The following is a 19,508-nucleotide window of genomic DNA, read 5'->3' as shown; positions in this document are numbered from 1 at the left end:
TACATGTAGTGTCCTCCTGATAACCAGCCATGATGTCCTTATTGTGGTCAGGTTATCTTCTCATACATGTAGTGTCCTCCTGATAACCAGCCATGATGTCCTTATTGTGGTCAGGTTATCTTCTCATACAGGCAGTGTCCTCCTGATAAGCTGTCCACAATAAGGAAATTATGACTTAAAGGGAACTGGTCACCTTGAATTTGCAGGAAACATGTTATAGAGCAGAATAAGCTGAGCAAATTGATAAATACCGTAGGTTTATGAGAAAAGATTCCATATAACTTATCAATTATCCAATTATTTCTATGTCCTCCCAACTATACATCAATCTGCTCAGCTCCTCTTGCTCCATAACATGCTATCGGCCGATGACACAGCATGGTGACAGGTTCCCTTTAATAGGGTTGACCTATTCATACAGTATGAAATACAAAGTTTTTCTATTTCTCAGCACCTTCTCTAGTTTATTAGTAGAGATCTCGCAGCACTCCCACCATTGGAGTCAATGTTAGCAGTAGATCCAGACAGTCACACTCTCACCCATTTCAGTCTATTGACTAAAAAGCCCCTTAATCCTGTAAACTAGGGCATTGCTGTTTTCCTAAATATCTAGAAGATGCCATGTAACTCCCCTGCACTACGAGCACATAGAAGAAAATAGGTCAGTGTTCACTTCAAGGCAAGTAAGGATTAGAAATTATTAGGATATGATTAAGTTTCCAATTATTTTAGGCCAAAATATATCAAGCCGTAGCTCTTACCTGTTGGCTTAGCTTAGGTGACCAAACGTGATCAGCAACATCTTTACTTTACTTTCTTACAGAGGTGTAATCTACAACACCCCCACAATATTATATTATACTGTATATAGTACTGGTATTGTTACAGGTACAAGATGTCAAACTCTGAACATTACAGATACATCCCTGAAATGGCACAGAGTCTCTGAACATGAATATACTTCATAGCAATGTCACAGAATCTGGATAATGCACAGTGCACTCACAGATGTCACAGTATGGGGACAAAAGAAACATGGTGATGTCACAGTACAGAGATAATACACACAGTGATGTCACAGTACAGAGATAATACACACAGTGATGTCACAGTACAGGATAATACACACAGTGATGTCACAGTACAGAGATAATACACACAGTGATGTCACAGTACAGAGATAATACACACAGTGATGTCACAGTACAGGATAATACACACAGTGATGTCACAGTACAGAGATAATACACACAGTGATGTCACAGTACAGAGATAATACACACAGCGATGTCACAGTACAGGATAATACACACAGTGATGTCACAGTACAGGGATAATACACACAGTGATGTCGCAGTACAGAGATAATACACACAGCGATGTCACAGTACAGGATAATACACACAGCGATGTCACAGTACAGGATAATACACACAGTGATGTCACAGTACAGAGATAATACACACAGTGATGTCACAGTACAGAGATAATACACACAGCGATGTCACAGTACAGGATAATACACACAGCGATGTCACAGTACAGGATAATACACACAGTGATGTCACAGTACAGGGATAATACACACAGTGATGTCACAGTACAGGGATAATACACACAGTGATGTCACAGTACAGGGATAATACACACAGTGATGTCACAGTACAGGATAATACACACAGTGATGTCACAGTACAGGAAAAGAAAATACATGGCGCACTATAAAGGGTCTAATTCTCTGAATGTTAGAATGAGCTCGGCCTCTGATGCAGTAATGGTGTCCTGTAGCAGCCCCATGTGGAGGTAACTAGAGTCATTCTCCATCCACTGGCCTGGTCTAGCAGAAATCTTGCAATGAGCGGCCCTGTTATACTTCTCAGGTATCTTTTCTTTTACAAACAATTGTTGGTTGGGGATATCAGTCAGACCCAGGTAGGGAACCCATCGTATGGGGATGGCGACATGATGATGGATGGATGCTCTCAGTGTGTGACTATACTCTATAACAGGGGCAGGCAACCTTCACTACTCCAGCTGTTGCAAAACTACAACTCCCAGGATGCATACTTGCTCTGCTGTTCTTGGAGCTCCCCTCTATAAGCATATGGAAGAAGCAGGACTCACAGGCTCCCTCTATAGGTGAAGCATGTAGATGAGCAGATTGAGTAAGCAGGACTCACAGATCTTGTTCTACAAGTCCTAGAAACTATGAAAGGCATTTTCCAGGTATGTGGTATGGATGACCTATCCTCAGCTGAGGGTCTGACAGGCAGCACGGTGCACCCACAAACAAGCAGCTTATACAAGGAACAGTGGGTGTATAGAGGGAAGAAAACACTTCTGTCCTCTGTGTAGTGGCCATTACTACAGCTCAGGTGAATGGTGGTGGAGATGGAGCGGTCCAGCACTGTCCTCAGCTGTCGTCCACTGTTTTAGTTTTGCCTGTATACCAGCTTATCAATAGGATTACCAGGTGTCAGACCCTTACCGATCTGATATTGATGACCTATCCTAAGAATAACTCATTAATATTGAAAGGTCAGAGGACCCCTTTAGGCAGTGGTTACATGTGGTGGTCTTCTGTGGGATATCTTGTAGCAATGAAGTCCAGTTTTTGCCCCTGACTTTACAGCCTGTGCTATACACCCTTAGCACTAGGAGGATGGGATGTATACAGTTCCTATCCACTTTACAGCTACTGTCATTGGCAGTGGGTTAGACTCGCCATGTGCGACCCCCAACCTTTTGCAACCTTTTACATTAGAATACAACAATTTACAGAAAGCCAACCCTGGGCTCAGCATCTGCAACTCTATCCTCCGTTTTGAGATCTGACAGATCACCCACGAAGCAAGAATAAGTGGAGCGATCACTGAAGACCTTGTGCCATTTTGTTATATCTGTGAGCATAGTTTTACAACCAGTAAAATAATTGCAGAATTATTATGACCAGGGTCTATAAATCCCATTTAGCACAAACTTCAGAGCAGACGGTCGGCGGTGTGTGTGCAGCGTGGAAGCCGCCGTCGGTGAATGACCCTCATTATCACATTGCCCAGCATGCCCGGGCTCAACACTAAAACTTTTTCGAAACAGAAATGCAGCACATTTTAATGCCAGCTTTGTCAGCAGTTCCAGAAGGAGATTAAGAGGGGAGGTGACAAAGAGCAAATGAAATACTAAAAAGCTCTCCGAAAAAGCCAATAAGCAAAATGAAATGGAGAAGCCGATGAGCTATTTTAGAACAAGCTGGAGGATTGGGGATAAAACGTGGGTCTGTGAGATACGGCCTACGAATGTTACTAGAGGGGAGGATAAAGTTTGTCATTTCACGTTGCGGACTGTAGATTTTTTTCCTCATTTCGGCCCGGCCTGGCCTTCTCGGATAGTAGAGATTAGTGTCTACAGTAGCGCCATCCCGGGAGATGAAGTTCAACAACACCTAAGAGCTTTTTGCTGCCCACCGGTGTTGTAAAGGGATTGTCACTATAGGGCGGCACAGCGCGGTGAAGCTGCAGGTGTTAGAAAGAAGCTGAGGCAGAATTAATTAACGGAAAACGGCGATGATAAAACCGTAAGATCCGCACTTCACCTGCACAATTCACACTTTCTGCAGAACAAGCTTTTATTTACCCGGTGAATGCAGCACTATTGTGACAAGGGAAGAATGGAGATTGTTACAGTTTTTTGGACGCCGTTTCTTTCCCCCAGTAAGGTGTTGTAAAGATTTTCCAATTACTTTATGCCCATTATATGTGCTCTGCGTAGCGGAACTTCATCTCTACATTTTGCACGTTGAGGTTTTCTTTTTTCCCTCAATGTGAACGACATTTCGGCTATTAGAACAACATTATAAATGCAGCATCTGCAGTGAGCACTTCTACGTTTCAATTCAGGAGGAATTTAGAATATTTGTATATTTCGCGTTGACTCTACAAGGTCGCCATTTTCTCCACCAACGAGATGGGTACAATTGGAAAACAGAAAGCTCTTTGACCCAAGCAGGAGGACTGACCGGACTCGTGTCATGGTTTGCATTATATGTTGTTCTATATGACATCATAGAGAGTACAAGTCCACCATTGCACCGTCTGTCTAGTAGTTGTTATCTCCGAGACTGGATACAGAAGAATGAACAAAAAAGGAATAAAATACACAAGGCTGGATGAATAATACACGGGTGTTACTTTATAACTGACAAAAAGTTCTGCACCCCAGGTTTAGGATAGTTAATGTAAGTAAGGTGGAGACGTGCACCAGTGAGCGAGAAGGCTCAAACACCATAGCTTAATGTCCAAAACTACTCCGACTATAATACATCACAGCAGAGAAGCTGCGAGCTGAGGCGCACACCTATTAATTCCTGCAGCGGTGATGAATAGTGACTGCCAAAGCAAGTGGTGACATTTATAAAGCCATTATAGTCACACGGACGCCATGTGTGCCAACTGTGTGTAGTGACGTCTAGAGAGACTACTGGATGGATTTTTTTCTGTTATCATTTGCCTGACCTTTTAAGGCTGGATTCATACTTGCAGTTTTTGACGCATCGTTTCAGCCAAAGCCAGAAATTACATTAGAAAGGAATGGGAAGTGAAAAGAAAGGCTTCTGTCTGCATCAAAAGGATTGCCTGTGAGAAGTGGAATGGAAGGTCCATAAACTGCAGGAAAATTGCCGCAATACCAAAACAGTGACGATTTCAATAGGAGAAAAAAGGTTTTGTGATTTGGACACCATATGTATGTGAAATGCAAACGCAAAAAGTAGGGTCGAGGGATTGAGAAAGATCGGATGGCGATTGAGCAAATTTCACGATTGGCTGGAAAAAGATCGAAAATCGGATTTTAAATCTCAAGATTGGCTCAACCCTACTGCATATATAATATACAATTAGGGTTGAGCAATTGGGTAAGATCGGATGGCGATCAAGCAAATTTCACGATTGGGATCAGCTGGAAAATTATTGGAAATCTGATTTTAAAAATCGATCCTGAAATCTCAAGATCGGCTCAGCCCTAGCAAAAAGGGGTTACCCACGAACCCCATAGACTATAATTAGGTGCACCAGGTTTCTATCTGAAAATTGCACATTTTTCAAGCGGAATGGGGGGGCGCAATCCCCGAACAATCACCAGATGAAGATTTGACAATATGAACATTATTCTAGTTCCTTGTGGTAGATATATCTCTACCATCTTGTCAGTGACAACCGGCAGGGCAGCCATATTGGTTATGAACATTGTAAGTGTTATTTTATTACCGACTGAACATGCTGAGAAACTGATCTTTGTTGTTGACGAATAAGATGGCTGCTCTTGATGAAGTCACTTTTTGTAAGAAGAAAATACATGTAGTCCTCGACTTACGATGTTGATCCGTTCTTACGTAAACCGAATTTCGATGTAAGTCGGAAACATACCATACGATGCCGCATAGGAACGGATCAACGTGATTTAGTGTACAGTTGCTAGGAACTGAGGAACACTGTACCATATACAGTACAGTCTTCCTCAATTTAGTGAGCCGCTGCACACTAAATCACGTACTGTACAGGGAGAGCTGGCGGTTTGCTGTTACAAGGAAGCTTACTTTTTCTCATAGGAATGCATTGGCCAGTGTTGATTGGCCAGCGTACAGCATTCAGCCAATCAACGCTGGCCAGGAGGCGGAGTCTAAGATCGGACCATAATGGAGACTGCTGTGGTCCGATCGTAGACTCCACCTCCTCACAGACGAGCCTCCGGCAGAACCAGCGTTGATTGGCCGAATGCTGTACACTGAACAATCAACGCTGGTCAATTCATTCCTATGAGAAAAAGTAAGCTCCCTCGTAACAGCAAGCTGCCAGCTCTCCTAACTAACAAGGACGAGCCTGCTGCAGAACCAGCGCTGATTTGCCGCAGGCTCGTCCTTGCTAGTCGGGAGTGCTGGGAGCTTTCTGTTACGAGGGAGCTTTACTTTTTAGTTCATCTCTAGTCGTAACCCGAGACCATCGTAACCCGAGGACTACCTGTAAAAATAAAACGGTTGCCGTAACAAAATACAAACGTGCCAAAAAGTTTTCTGCAAGTAAAAGAAATATCAATACTAGACTTGGAATGTACTAAAATATAGGTTTTTATTTTTGTGCTTCACCTTGCACTGACCTTGCCTTGTACGCAACCACTTTAACTCATCCTATCAGATTTTTTTGTCATACATACTGTACATTTACTTTCTCGTCTTCCCCTTCCTTCTCACCCAGCCTGGGATTTTACACCGTGTGCAGAATGAATAACTAATGAGAACCTCAAGTGGAATAACAGAACAAAGATTCAGAACAAGAGCAGCGGCCAAAAAAGCTTCACAGCAATTTCTAAGGAAAGTCCTTATTATTTAAGAGAAGGTTTGAGAGATCTTGACCCTTAGAACATGCGACAGCCTATTTAGCATATTAACAAGTCGTTTCCAATAAGTTATACGCGGCGGCCTTCGCCGAGGAGGTGCACGTCATTAACCAACAAGTGCGGTCACAGAAGTTGACCTCGAAAATACTTTTATTACAAAAACAGGACTCGCGTTTCCCAGATTAGCATAAAACGCGGAGAGATAATTGTGAACTCTGATCCTCTGCTGGAACAATGCTTAATATTTCAGTCATTTTAATAAAAGTACAAGTAGACTTTTTGTCCCCATGTCATTTACATATATTGAAGGCCGTGTACTACGGAGATGAGCAATATACCTGAAGAAATGCAAGGACCATCAAAGAACCCGGAGGAGAATCCAAATCGTGGCTCAGTAGCTAGCACTGTGGACTTGTAGTGCTGGAGTCCTGGGTTTGAATCCGATCAATTTACCATTTAGGTGTTGTAATGTCATCAATACAGTTCTCAATGTTTTATATCATACTATAAAATCAACTATATACAGTCTGCACACAGATAAAACTGCAAAAAATATTTCATACAAAAAAGGTATCAATTGATAAAGATGTAATACTTTCTTTCTCCTGCGGAGGTGCTACAGATAAACTGAACATTAGATTTCCCTACAAAAACAAAACACACTAAGTAAGTCCACACTAAAAAATATGGCCCAAAACATCAAACGTATGTTAACACATACAAAACTCCCAAAAGTTGGAGAAATCACAAAACCAATGACATTAACAATAGTTATAAGTTACTATTCAATAAATAGATAAGAGCACAATGTCACAAGAGTACTAAGAGGACATAAAAGCTAATTCTACAGTGAATTCCAGCAAATTCGGTGTTTGAGTTTTACCACGGTCATGCCACTAATTTGCCATATTCATTGCAAAAGGTGAAATTGGTGGTAAAATTCCACAAATAGAAAGGACCTGCCACATGACACTGTAGGATTGTGACCACCAATGTCAACATCAATGTGTGTTTCACCCAAAATGTTCATACAAGCCCAATACTTGAACTTGATGAGCTACCCGACTGGGCAGGTTGCAGGTTGCGACAGCCAGACTGGGCAGGTTGCAGGTTGCGACAGCCAGACTGGGCAGGTTGCAGGTTGCGACAGCCAGACTGGGCAGGTTGCAGGTTGCGACAGCCAGACTGGGCAGGTTGCGACAGCCAGACTGGGCAGGTTGCGACAGCCAGACTGGGCAGGTTGCGACAGCCAGACTGGGCAGGTTGCGACAGCCAGACTGGGCAGGTTGCGACAGCCAGACTGGGCAGGTTGCGACAGCCAGACTGGGCAGGTTGCGACAGCCAGACTGGGCAGGTTGCGACAGCCAGACTGGGCAGGTTGCGACAGCCAGACTGGGCAGGTTGCGACAGCCAGACTGGGCAGGTTGCGACAGCCAGACTGGGCAGGTTGCGACAGCCAGACTGGGCAGGTTGCGACAGCCAGACTGGGCAGGTTGCGACAGCCAGACTGGGCAGGTTGCGACAGCCAGACTGGGCAGGTTGCGACAGCCAGACTGGGCAGGTTGCGACAGCCAGACTGGGCAGGTTGCGACAGCCAGACTGGGCAGGTTGCGACAGCCAGACTGGGCAGGTTGCAGGTTGTGACAGCCAGACTGGGCAGGTTGCAGGTTGTGACAGCCAGACTGGGCAGGTTGCAGGTTGCGACAGCCAGACTGGGCAGGTTGCAGGTTGTGACAGACAGACTGGGCAGGTTGCGACAGCCAGACTGGGCAGGTTGCGACAGCCAGACTGGGCAGGTTGCGACAGCCAGACTGGGCAGGTTGCGACAGCCAGACTGGGCAGGTTGCAGGTTGTGACAGCCAGACTGGGCAGGTAGGAGAGTCTCCCAACCATACATTATACTTTTCTATTTTGTATTCTATTCACTTCTCACTTCTTAAACTTTTTCCCTTCCCTGTTGGATTACATAAGGGCTAAGAAGAGAATTATATTTAGTAGCACATGGACAAATTGGCTAAATGCAGTCCATATGCCGTTAATTCCCCGTGGAACAGTTTGATTCATTGTGTTTTTATGAAGCACAGCTGATGCTCTGGTTTTATTCGGAGTTCACTTTTTTCCCGAAGAATATGGGATAATTAAGGGTGCGCGCTCACCGTGCGGGAACCAGTGGTGGCCACCAAGGAATGCACAATTACAGACGCACTGACGACATGCACCCTAAAGCTAAATCCACATATTGCAGTAATGTGCCAAGCAGAATAAAAAAAAACACTGTCAATTGCTACAATTCTACAATACGTATATTGGCCGTAGGGTAAGATGACAAGTAGCTTTCTAACATATATCAAAAACCAGCGTAGCCAAAAGCTACATGGTGCTACGTATCTGGGCACGGTGTAATGCTACTTACATGTGCATCCTCATTAAAAGTATATGTCCAATTTAGAGGTGCCATGTTCTGAAAAAACTGGGAGCTTACAGACCATACACATTGTCATGTATAGTGTATGTTAGCTCAGGTGTGAAAATTGTGCCCTGCCACCAACACCAAGAGACAGGCTTCAATCCAAAATTTGATATACTACCCTATGGGGTCATGGTGACTTAATATCCTGGCCAAAGTTCATGCGATTTTGCATTGGTAAGAAGTTAACATTTCCTTTCCTTCTACTGCTCTCCTAATATATTCATGGATGAGCAGTGTTGTAGGGTTACATTTAAACACTGTTTTTTTTGCAGTGTCAGCTGGGTACAGTATATGTTAATCATCAGCCATGTTCCATCTATACATTCTAGCAGTTTTTACATTTCCCTTTCCTTCTCTATCTGGGCCGCCGACCACCATGAAGACTTATTCACAATATGTCTGTGCCCAGATCAGTGCTTCCATATACTAATCATGTCCCTTTTGCACCACAGCGTCCCCTACACAATCCCCCCTTGTCTATATGCTGCAGACCAATTGCTATTTTTTCCATTATGGGTTCGTTTTCTCCTCTCTGACAGTGGAAGGCTGTGTATCATAAATCTTCTCACTCCAGTGCACCAGAGGGCAGGGAGAATACATTTACATGGACTGCCTACCAGCCAAGAGGGTTACCCAGCCTAGTGTGGTGAGGGTGTCCTGTAGACCCCCCTGATTTCTGGGTTCAATCACAGCTGTGACCTCTATAGTTATTTTGGCCTATGGAGATGACTTGCTGGTGTGCTGGCAGCTTTCCTAGTGTGCAGTAAATGTATAAGATTTCTCAGGCTCCCAGACAAGAAGATTGAAGAAAGTGACTGTAAATGGATGAATAAAAGGTAAAATATATGATGATTATCAGCGATCGATGCGGCATCGTGACTGCAGACCATAAGGCCTCCTCACGTGGCTCCTTAATGAGAATAATGCCAGTTTGGTCACGTTTATTTCAGTACGAGAAGTGTAAATGATCGATGAAGCAAACGCAGCGCTGAACTTTTGTTGTCTCCATTAGAAATTAGTATTGATAAGAGACTTGATTTAGTACCAGGTATCCAGTGAAATATACAGCGCCCAGGCCAAATGCCCTACTTGGCAAGCTGGCACATCTTTCATCTCAGCAAGCTGGATAGCTCTCGGCAATGAAGAGTCATGTGCAATCTTGGCTTCCTTGCAATAGCAGTCCTGTTATATTTAAGGCCTGTAGACAAATCTGCACAGTTCTGCCTGCCAAAGCTGAACAAGTAAGGCTCAGCTATCTGTACTAGACTCCGGAGGCAGAGACATGGGGGGAGAAAACACACAAAAATAAAACCTCAAGGGAAATATGACTTTACTAGTAATATAATAGAAGGGGTTTGTTTAAAGGGGATGTCCAGTTGCAGAGAAACATTGAGACACAAAGGTTATGGTTCGTATAATGAAATGTTGTACTATTTCCAATGTACTTCTATCAATTCCTCAAGGTTTCTAGATCTCATTTCTTTACTCCTAGTAGAAAAAAATCAGTCCACGGTCATTTCATAGACTAGATAGATAGATAGATAGATAGATAGATAGATAGATAGATAGATAGATAGATAGAATCAGCCAATGTGATGACAAATCTGATGTTGACATCCACATCATCACATTGATATCAGCACTATCAAGAACATAAATGCGATGACAGCCTACTAGGTATCGATGTGTTTCAAAGCCCAAGATATGACCAGCTCTTAAAAAGACATGTGTTTACGATACTCTGTCACAAGATGTCTATCCTATATGTGTCTGTGTGGCCACCCAGTGGTTATGATGTGGATTGCAACCTGTGAAATTCTTTTCTAGCATGTTATGGTATTCTAGACCTTTACCAAATTTCAGAGCGGTAAGGCTGGGTTTACATCTCCGTCCGTCTGTCTAAAATCACTGGATGAAAAAGTTCTTTAAGACCAGATAAGAAGAAAGGACATCTGACAGACCCAAATATAGTCAGTGGGGTCCCTTGAGCTCAGTTGGAGGTCCTCTGTTTTAACGGTCAGTCTGTCTGTTCTTCTGAAGCACGGACGGAGCGCTAGTGTGAGCACATCTGTATATTTGTCTGTATACACACACACCTAATATATATATATATATATATATATATATATATATATATATATATATATATATATATCACTTGTATTCTAATGATTTGCTTTCTCTTACCCGCTCGGGGAGGAATGTCCGCCGACTCTCCAAGTACAAGTTTAACCCTTTTCGCATGAGTCTTCCCCTGATAGTGGGATTCGGCTACAATGGCGGATGTGAAGAACATATTGCAGAGGGTACAACATTTATTTTTGTCCACTTCCGTTTCGTCACTTTCCTGTTGAAACAATAACAAAAAATAATCTCATTACTTCATACAATAAGGTAAATGAAAAACTGTATGATATGATGAATATTCAGACGGCATTAGAAGTGCAATGTATATCAGCCCTATAGTCAGTGCTAGAGATGTGGAATCCATCTAACCAGTATTTTTGTTGCTTTGCACCTGGAAACAGGGATTTTTGCAGCCAGCTGTGTACATATAGCAATAGTTGCAACTTTTCTTGCATACTGTGAACTTGTAGGATTGGCAGAAGGAACAGAGGAACCCTGTCGCAGGGGTAAGATGTGGACATGTTTATTGAAACAGAGACCCGGGCAGCCAGCTATCCAGCAGACATACTTGTCCCTTTAAGACAATCCTATGAGGTGGTGGCAGTAAAACAAGGAGAGGAACGTCAGTCATACAGGTATGGCCATCGGCCGCCATCCTGTTCTATATTATCTCACTGTGACAAATATTCTGTGCTACCCCTGAGATTTACGGTTCTGCCGCCTGTAGACATGAAACTATAAATTTCCTCCCGGTTTTACAAGTCGATGAAACTCCAAGATCACCAATGAAAACTTGTCCCAATAAGCCGCTGGGAATGTGATATTATTTACCGTGTAACCAGCGGTATACAGAGAGATAGATCAGAGATGATAAAAGGTTCCACCTGGTGCTCGCAATTATCAAAAATGTGATTACCACCACGGATGACATCGAAAATATTCATCTTGACAAAATGTTGGCGTAAAAGTGTCTCCATAATTTACCGGGGAAAGGCATAAAGCACTTACGTGAAGCTGTAAAGCTGCCATCTCAATTGATCCCAATCATCTAATGAATAATTCACAATTAGCAGGGGATTCATTTCTATGTAATAAACTAGTCGCCGCTGTAATAGGGAAATGCATGGGTGCAGCGTATAACGGAGGGGAATGTACCTCTAACCTGTAGGTGAGCGCTCCCTCCCCTCCCTAATGTAAAGCGCCGCTATAAAGGAACACAATGCCAGAATATCTAATGCACCCAGCTCAGGGAGAGCGAAGGAATCGATAGGAAAACAATCGAGAGAACCAAAGACAATGGGAGTCTAATAGGAAACTATCCAGACACAACAGCAGCCCTGGATATAATGTGCAGGTACTGGAAGATACGCTAAAAATAATATGTGCGGCCGTCACATGGTAGCATCACGAGAACGACTATTCTCTACAAGTCCAGGCAATATGACAGGTGCGGGCGCATAACTATAGGGGAAGGCAGTCTGCAAGGAAGCTTTGAGAAACGCGACACTTAACCCATTATGGATGCAGACTAGTTTGAGCATTAGGCTGAAGCCCCACATGGCGCAAACGCTGTGATTTTTACAGTCTCTGCAAAGTGGCGATTCCCACCTATAGGTATTATGGAGGCAGAAAGTCCACAGAGGAAAACTCTGCAAACTTACAGGGAAATACTGCAACGCGTTTCCACCGTGGTTTTTCCCCAAAGCAGCCCGCTACATGGGGCCTTAGCCTTAAAGAGGTTGTCCTATCCACCCAGATCCCATGATCGCTATTGATCATGTCATCTAAGGAGTTAGTTTGCTGTAGTCAAAGCATTATCCAACTCCTGCAGATAGTCAGAGGTCCTGACTGTATAATACACATGGAACCCAGAAGATACGTAGCGAGCATTGTTCCGGTGCCGTATTATTACAGCATTAACTATACGATCAGTGCAAAGTAACAGTATGACACAAAGTGTCAAGGGGTTAAAGGGGGTTCTGCCAAATTTACAAGTGATCACTTATTAATGTACAGGTGATAATTGTCGGACTTGGCAACTGGAGATCACCATCGCTGTATTTGGCTTCTCTTCGGCAGTCCCATGGAGATAAGTACAGCAGCCGCACCCCTGTGTGACCTCAATTCAGGCAGCGGTACAAGGGACCTGCATTCTTATAACTGGGGAGGGTCCCAGTGGTCGGACTCCAACCAACCAGACATTTATCTCTCGTAAATTCTGTAGATAAGTTGGAAACTTTGCTCAACCCCCTTTGTCTAAATCTTGCTTACATTGTGAAAATAAATTTCGGTAGAGAACGTCTCCTGGAATTGCACTGTAAAGCAGTTTTTTGAGGTGTGGGGAGTAGCAAACAGAATGCAGAGGCATTTCCCAGGTGTAATGAGGCTGAGACTATGGGCAATTCAGACACAAGCTGTGAAAATGTCATAGTGAATAATACACCAAAATGAATCAGGAATGATTTATACAGCGACCGAAAAAAACCCATCTAATGTGTTTGTTCTAGATTCTGCAGCCTGTAATCTCTCTGTTGCCAAATACCAAATTGTGATGGCTGCTGCAAGGCGGAGAGGTAAACGCGAGCGCTCGCTTATTAGATTCTGTCTTTACAGCCTTTATTTTGGCTTTTTTATGCAAGTAAAAAACATTTAAAGCCAATATTAAAATCAAGGCAACACGAATTGTATAAGGAGGTACATGACAGGTGAAGGGAAGAAGACTCCAGGATCTGACTACATATGGTTAGCTTGTCTGTAATGGAGACACATAAGTCTATGTAGCAGCTGTAGACCCAACCGTAGAATCTTAAGGAAGATTATTTGCAAAGCAGCGGATTTGTTAATTTTACATCAATTCTAGTTCACTCTTTGGCCTATAACAAGTTAGCAGATGAACCATAGGAATTATCGATATGGGCCAATAAACCCCAGATATAATGAAGTTTAGTTTCTTGATAGGCCATCAGATCATTTGGGGATTGACACCTGACCCCATCCCAACAGGTGTTTTGGCTAGTGGAAGCCATATTCTAGGTATAGGACTGGAAACGGTTCTATTCAAATGAATGGGAGCGGGGCTGTGGTCTAAGGTGTCACCACTATAGTATACGGACCTCTGTAGAATGTATACAGATTCTAGCTCTGTGTAGTAATGCAGGCCATTTACTATAATAGGAGCAGGGCTGCCTCTGTCCGTATACTTAGTATATGGCTTCCAATGGCTCAAACATTTGTTTGGGGTAGGGTCCAGGTGCTATACCCCTACTGGGTTCATCAGTATCAATTACCTTCGGGTCCTGCAACCATTTTCCAACACATCAGTTTTAAAGGAGGTCGTCAGCAGGAAAAGCGGTATCTAACTGATGACAGTAACTGGTAGGATAACTTCTACTCTTTCCAAAGATGTCTGTCTTATTCTCCATTGCAGCTCCAATTTTGTGAAAATCATTGTTTTATTTGTATGCAAATTAGGTGAAAAGTGCAAAAGGGGCGTGTCCTCTCCTGCTGGAGCTTCATTAGATCACGTCCCCTGACCGGCACCCAGCTACTCACCCAATTGCTTGCGTATCCGCTCCCACTTGTCTGCAGTTAGGAGCAGTTATCTGGATGCAAAGTCCCAGCAGCGGAATAAACGCCCTCAAGCCCTTTTCAGCTAATTCACATATTGATACTGTGAAGGTAGACCATGTCCATTCTTATTTTTATACATGCTTTATACTGCTTAAGAAATTATATTTTTCTTTGTGCAACGTTTATACATTAAGATGGCGCCCGTATCCAGTACCGCACCCAGATGCTGACGCACACGATCGTCATGTGGTTTACAAGAAAGACAGTATCATTTCTCGGGAAATCGAAAGCTAAGAGATGTTGAAATTTAAGAGCCAATGACTGATCGCCAGTGTATTCGGATACAAGACGTATATGCTTACAGCCTGCCGTTATCTTATCTTTCTTGCATTCCTGTATAAGATTTGTGACTTTCTCAATAAACCTCAGTACTGTGTGAGCAGTCAGAGCGTCCAGCATGGCCTGAGATTGAAACTAAACCACCTTGTGTCAGAGTCTCTCTTAGCAAGCGCGCACATGCATGATTGATTTGAAGCAGGTGACTGACCACTGGAAGTGACCCGTATTCTGGCGGAGGTCACTACCTCAACAATACAACACTGACATTACTAAAAATGGAGCTGTAATGCAGAATCAAAAAGGCATCTTTGGAAAGTGTAAAACGAGCTCTACAAGATACGACAGATTTTTACTGCTGACAGACTCCCTTTAACAAGTGAGCCTTCATTTGCTGCCTAATATTACAGACTCCATTATGGCCTGATAATCCAGGTTATTCTCTCGCCTGGTTCTAATGCCATGGCTGATTGATATATAAATCCTACTGGCCAACAGCCCATAACCTGCTGGGAGGGGTCCAAATTTTCTTGGGAAAAAGGTAAAGTTTTAAAGGGATCTGTCAGGTCAATGTGAGGCACCTGGGGGTTTAGTGTCCCAAGTTGCCCCGTATTAGATCCATCTGTACCTGCAATTTAAAAAAATAAACCTATTATATTAACCTAAAGATGAATGCGATAAGTCTCATCGGACTCCTCTCTGGTGCTTGCGGTGCAGTTCTTCAGTGAAGCTGAGGACATATACCCTGGCATCACTGGGCAAGTGTCGGAGGTGCGGGGCATGTGCACTGAAGAACTGTGCAGGCGCAAGGAGAACAGCGGCAGGGTGACTGGAACACATTTATTTTTATTGCTGGCACAGGTGGCTATATTACAGGGAGATTTGTGACACTAAACCCCCAGTCCATAAGGGTCTGGGGGTGGATTTGTGTCCCAAATTACCCTGACAGATTCCCTTTACAGCGTACCTCCGTTATAAACAACTCATCATAAAGGAATAGTGTGGGTGAATGTAAGAAACTTTGATATATCACTTTTCAGGCAATTACTTTCTCCCGATTAGTCTATGAGGAGGGGAGGGGGACAGAATAATGAGGTTTTCTGGGTGGTGTTGCACATATGATATATTCACTCCTACACCTCTTTGAGAAATATATTTATTTATAGATTTTATTTTAATTGTTTGTATCATTGCTTTCCCCCTCAATCTCCTGCGCATCTTCTAAAAGACACTGCATCAAAAGCAATCACCCGTCTTATTGGCCAAGGAGAGCCCATCATTTCCAGCCCACTGCTCTAACCACCACCATAGGCCTTTCATTTCTTTTATATCTTCTCTTCCTCTGGCACAAGGCAAGAAAACAGCTGAAATCTCAGCAAACCCAAATGTATTAAGGTTTAATTTATTCCACATCTCAATCATTTATTACGTCGATGGAAAAAAGCTATTTTGCATCAGTACTTCGCCACCGCGCATCGCATTAAGATAAGTCTTTGATGACTGTTCTGCTTAATTACCATTCCACGCCGGGCATCAGTCACGACAGGGATATAAAACTGCAACACCAAGTGAATGGATGAGCCCAAGGAATGTACTATATCTACCGCGTCCTGTATCGCCTGCGGACGTCACACACATTCATCACGGCCTTGTTGCTCTTCTGGGTTCGCATCGGTCAGATTTATACAGGAGAACGTATATACAAATGACATGTCCCAGTATTTGTCACCAGGACTAGAACCAGCGGCGCCTCGTGTAGATGCTTATTAAATGTCACTGACTCTAAAGGAATTGGGTCAATAAAACCCAACAGGGAAGACAATGTTAGGACAAGGGCAAGACAATAATGTTCCATCAGTACCTGTGCTTTACCTGCTGGACCTCTATCATAGTCACCAAGTTTTCCTCCCATGAAATCAACCAGACTCTAGAAAGAACTGGGCACCATGTTGTTTTCTGTCTAATCCTAAACTTATTACCATCTAGTACAATTGTCCCCAGCGCTGTGCACTGCTAACATTATACGGCCACTCCAGAATGTTGGTCGAGTGTCTGACCTGAGATCTGTGACTTACACTTTAGGGTTTTATGTCCTCATCTGAAAGGAGTTGCAAGAATTAAGAAAAATCAAAGCCGGGATTCTGAATACTACGGGGAACGTTCACACTTTGATACATGCAGATGAACGCTGCAACGCTTTGATACACAATATCCGCTGAGACATTTACTTGAAAGCGATAGGTTACTTTATGTAGCTGAATATATAACAGGTTGGATACTTTACATTTCTGCATCGAGGAAACACCAATCCCTCAGAACAAGCTACTTTTTGTCTTCTGTTCATAACTAAATGGCAGATTTCTCTGCTGGAGCTCGATCTTTGTACATCCTTATAAGCAGAGATGATAGATCCACTAAGTTATTCCAAAATATTACTCTTTTGGCACACCAAGGGTTAAACTAAGCACATATGGAGGTCTGTGCTGATCTCTTATAACTAGGATGCACAGTCAGAGAAAAGGAGAAATCAGAGGGTCCCGAGCGGCTTCAGAGATCTAAATCACTAGGAAACAAAATATTAAAATCTTTTCTACATTAGACCACCAGAAATTAACCCAATTTCTGCCCAAGACTTGCAGTAAATAAAAGGATACGCCATAGACTTCCTGTTCTACCTTACACTACCATGGAAGTGTTCTGGAAAGACCCCCCCCCCCCCCTTCCCGAGTATAATGATAGTGTTTGTGGGGTTCGCCAGCGGCTGTGAGCAGGATCGGTAAGTAGATGGGGCCAGTTACCTGCTGGAGTTACTCTAGCAGGTGAAGGCCTATATAAATAAATAAAGTTGAAGCATCAGCCGCTGGGGCCCCCTAATGTCCCAGGCCGTGTAGCAGCCGTTACCGCTGCTACCCCGGTAATTACGCCCTTGCAAGTGACATGTTTTTCAGTTGAAAGAATATCTAACCTTTCCGATGATATATACGAGGAATAAATTGTTTTGTCCCTGCAGGCTCTCTCTCTAAATTTTTATTGCCCAATATATGATGTCTCCCATAGACTGCACATGAAGAAAACAGTAGAATGTGCTCTCCGACAGTTTCACACTTTAGTACCAAATGGGACATTATAGGTATGTACTGAACAGTAATTATGAAAATAAAGCACTTGGGGTGAGATAGAAAAGTTCCTATTAGCTGCTGCAGTCTCTTTGCCTGTGACTCTCTTTACTGCGTCCCTCCTCCCCTCTCCACAGACTTGTACAGACATGTGTAATTTGATACGATCAGTAAACTAACAGACTGTCTTTGAAGTCCAAGATGGAACTCAGCAGAGATTTCAGAGTGAAGGTTAGTAAAGTAGTGAAAAAAAAATCTGGTAAGTGGGAAAAAAAGCATTTTCTTGTGCCATGATTAGGGTTGAGCCGATCTTGGCTTTTCAGGATCGATTTTGAAATCCAATTTACGATCATTTTTCATTCGAACCCGATCTCAATCCCAACTCCGAACCCAATGCAAGTCAATGGGATTTTTTTTACTAATCGGAGATCGGATTTTAAACACAATCCTATTCACTATACAGCATGGAATCTAACAATTGAACGCTTTAATTGTTAGAATCCACGCTGTGTAGTGATTTTTTTTTAATCACTAAGTAGCCAGAGGATTTTTTTTAATCCTCTGGCTGCTTAGTCCCCCCTGGTGTCCACTTACCTGCAGAGATGGCTGGTCTGGTGCCTGGTGTTCTCGTTCTTCTTCGCCTCGCTGTCCCCTGCCTCTCAGGTTGGGAGAGTGTGGGTGCGTTAGGAGAGTGTGGGAGGGGAGATGTCACGTCTCCCAGTACCCGCCCACACTCTCCTAAGCCACAAGCCCCGCCTTCTTCCTAGCTCTTTAACACTAACCTGGGAGGCGGGGGGGGGCAGCAAGGAGAAGAAGAACAAGAACACCGGGCACCGGACCAGCCATCTCTGCAGGTAAGTAGCTACTAGAGATGTTAGCTAGTCTCCCATTAGAATGAATGGACACAGCCGGCGCACAGGGGGTTAAGGCTGTGTGTCGGCTGCTTCCATTCATTCCTATGGAACCGCAGCGGAGCCTTCACACCGAGTATACGCTCCACTCAGAATGAACGGAGAGTATACTCAATAGTAAGGCTAACATTGTTAGCTTTTCCCACAATGCTTGACCAATAGCAAAGCATTGTGGGAAATAATCACCGATCTCGATCCCACCTAAAAAGATCGTGTTCGGAATTTCGATCGCTATCGTGAAATTTTCTCGATCGACGATCGGAATCAGATCTTTTCCGAACACGATCGCTCAACCCTAGCCATGATCTATGCAAAGTTTGCTAGTGTACAGTGTACATGGTAATATATGGTTTGGCTCTTTACTTTGGCCTTTTTAGTAACTGGGTACAATATTTTTTACCTTTTGAAAGATGATCTTTAATGATTTTATGTGGTTCTTTACCTAAAATGCAGACGGGCTGTACACAATACTCTATATGGGCTTTTCATCCACTCCGTTCCAATGACACAGAAGATTATAGACGTGAATACATTGCAGAATACACTCAGATGTCACTAAGTATCATCCAAGAGCATTTGCACTCATACGAT

The 19,508-nt window shown here is 43.3% G+C and overlaps 1 protein-coding gene across 1 annotated transcript in view; it reads right to left on the bottom strand.

Moving 5' to 3' along the window:
- Positions 1–19,508, bottom strand: part of ZMAT4 (zinc finger matrin-type 4) — a 207,821-nt gene that overhangs the window by 117,780 nt on the left and 70,533 nt on the right. Inside the window, exon 4 of the mRNA XM_075257878.1 lies at positions 11,045–11,204. Within this exon, the coding sequence (XP_075113979.1) occupies positions 11,045–11,204 (160 nt within the window). The remainder of the gene's footprint in view (positions 1–11,044; positions 11,205–19,508) is intronic.

Source organism: Leptodactylus fuscus, chromosome 10, assembly GCF_031893055.1.
Source record: "Leptodactylus fuscus isolate aLepFus1 chromosome 10, aLepFus1.hap2, whole genome shotgun sequence".
In the NCBI taxonomy this organism is placed as follows: Eukaryota; Metazoa; Chordata; class Amphibia; order Anura; family Leptodactylidae; genus Leptodactylus; species Leptodactylus fuscus.
Note: the sequence above shows the minus strand (reverse complement) of the source record. Positions and strands in the feature narration are given on the sequence as shown.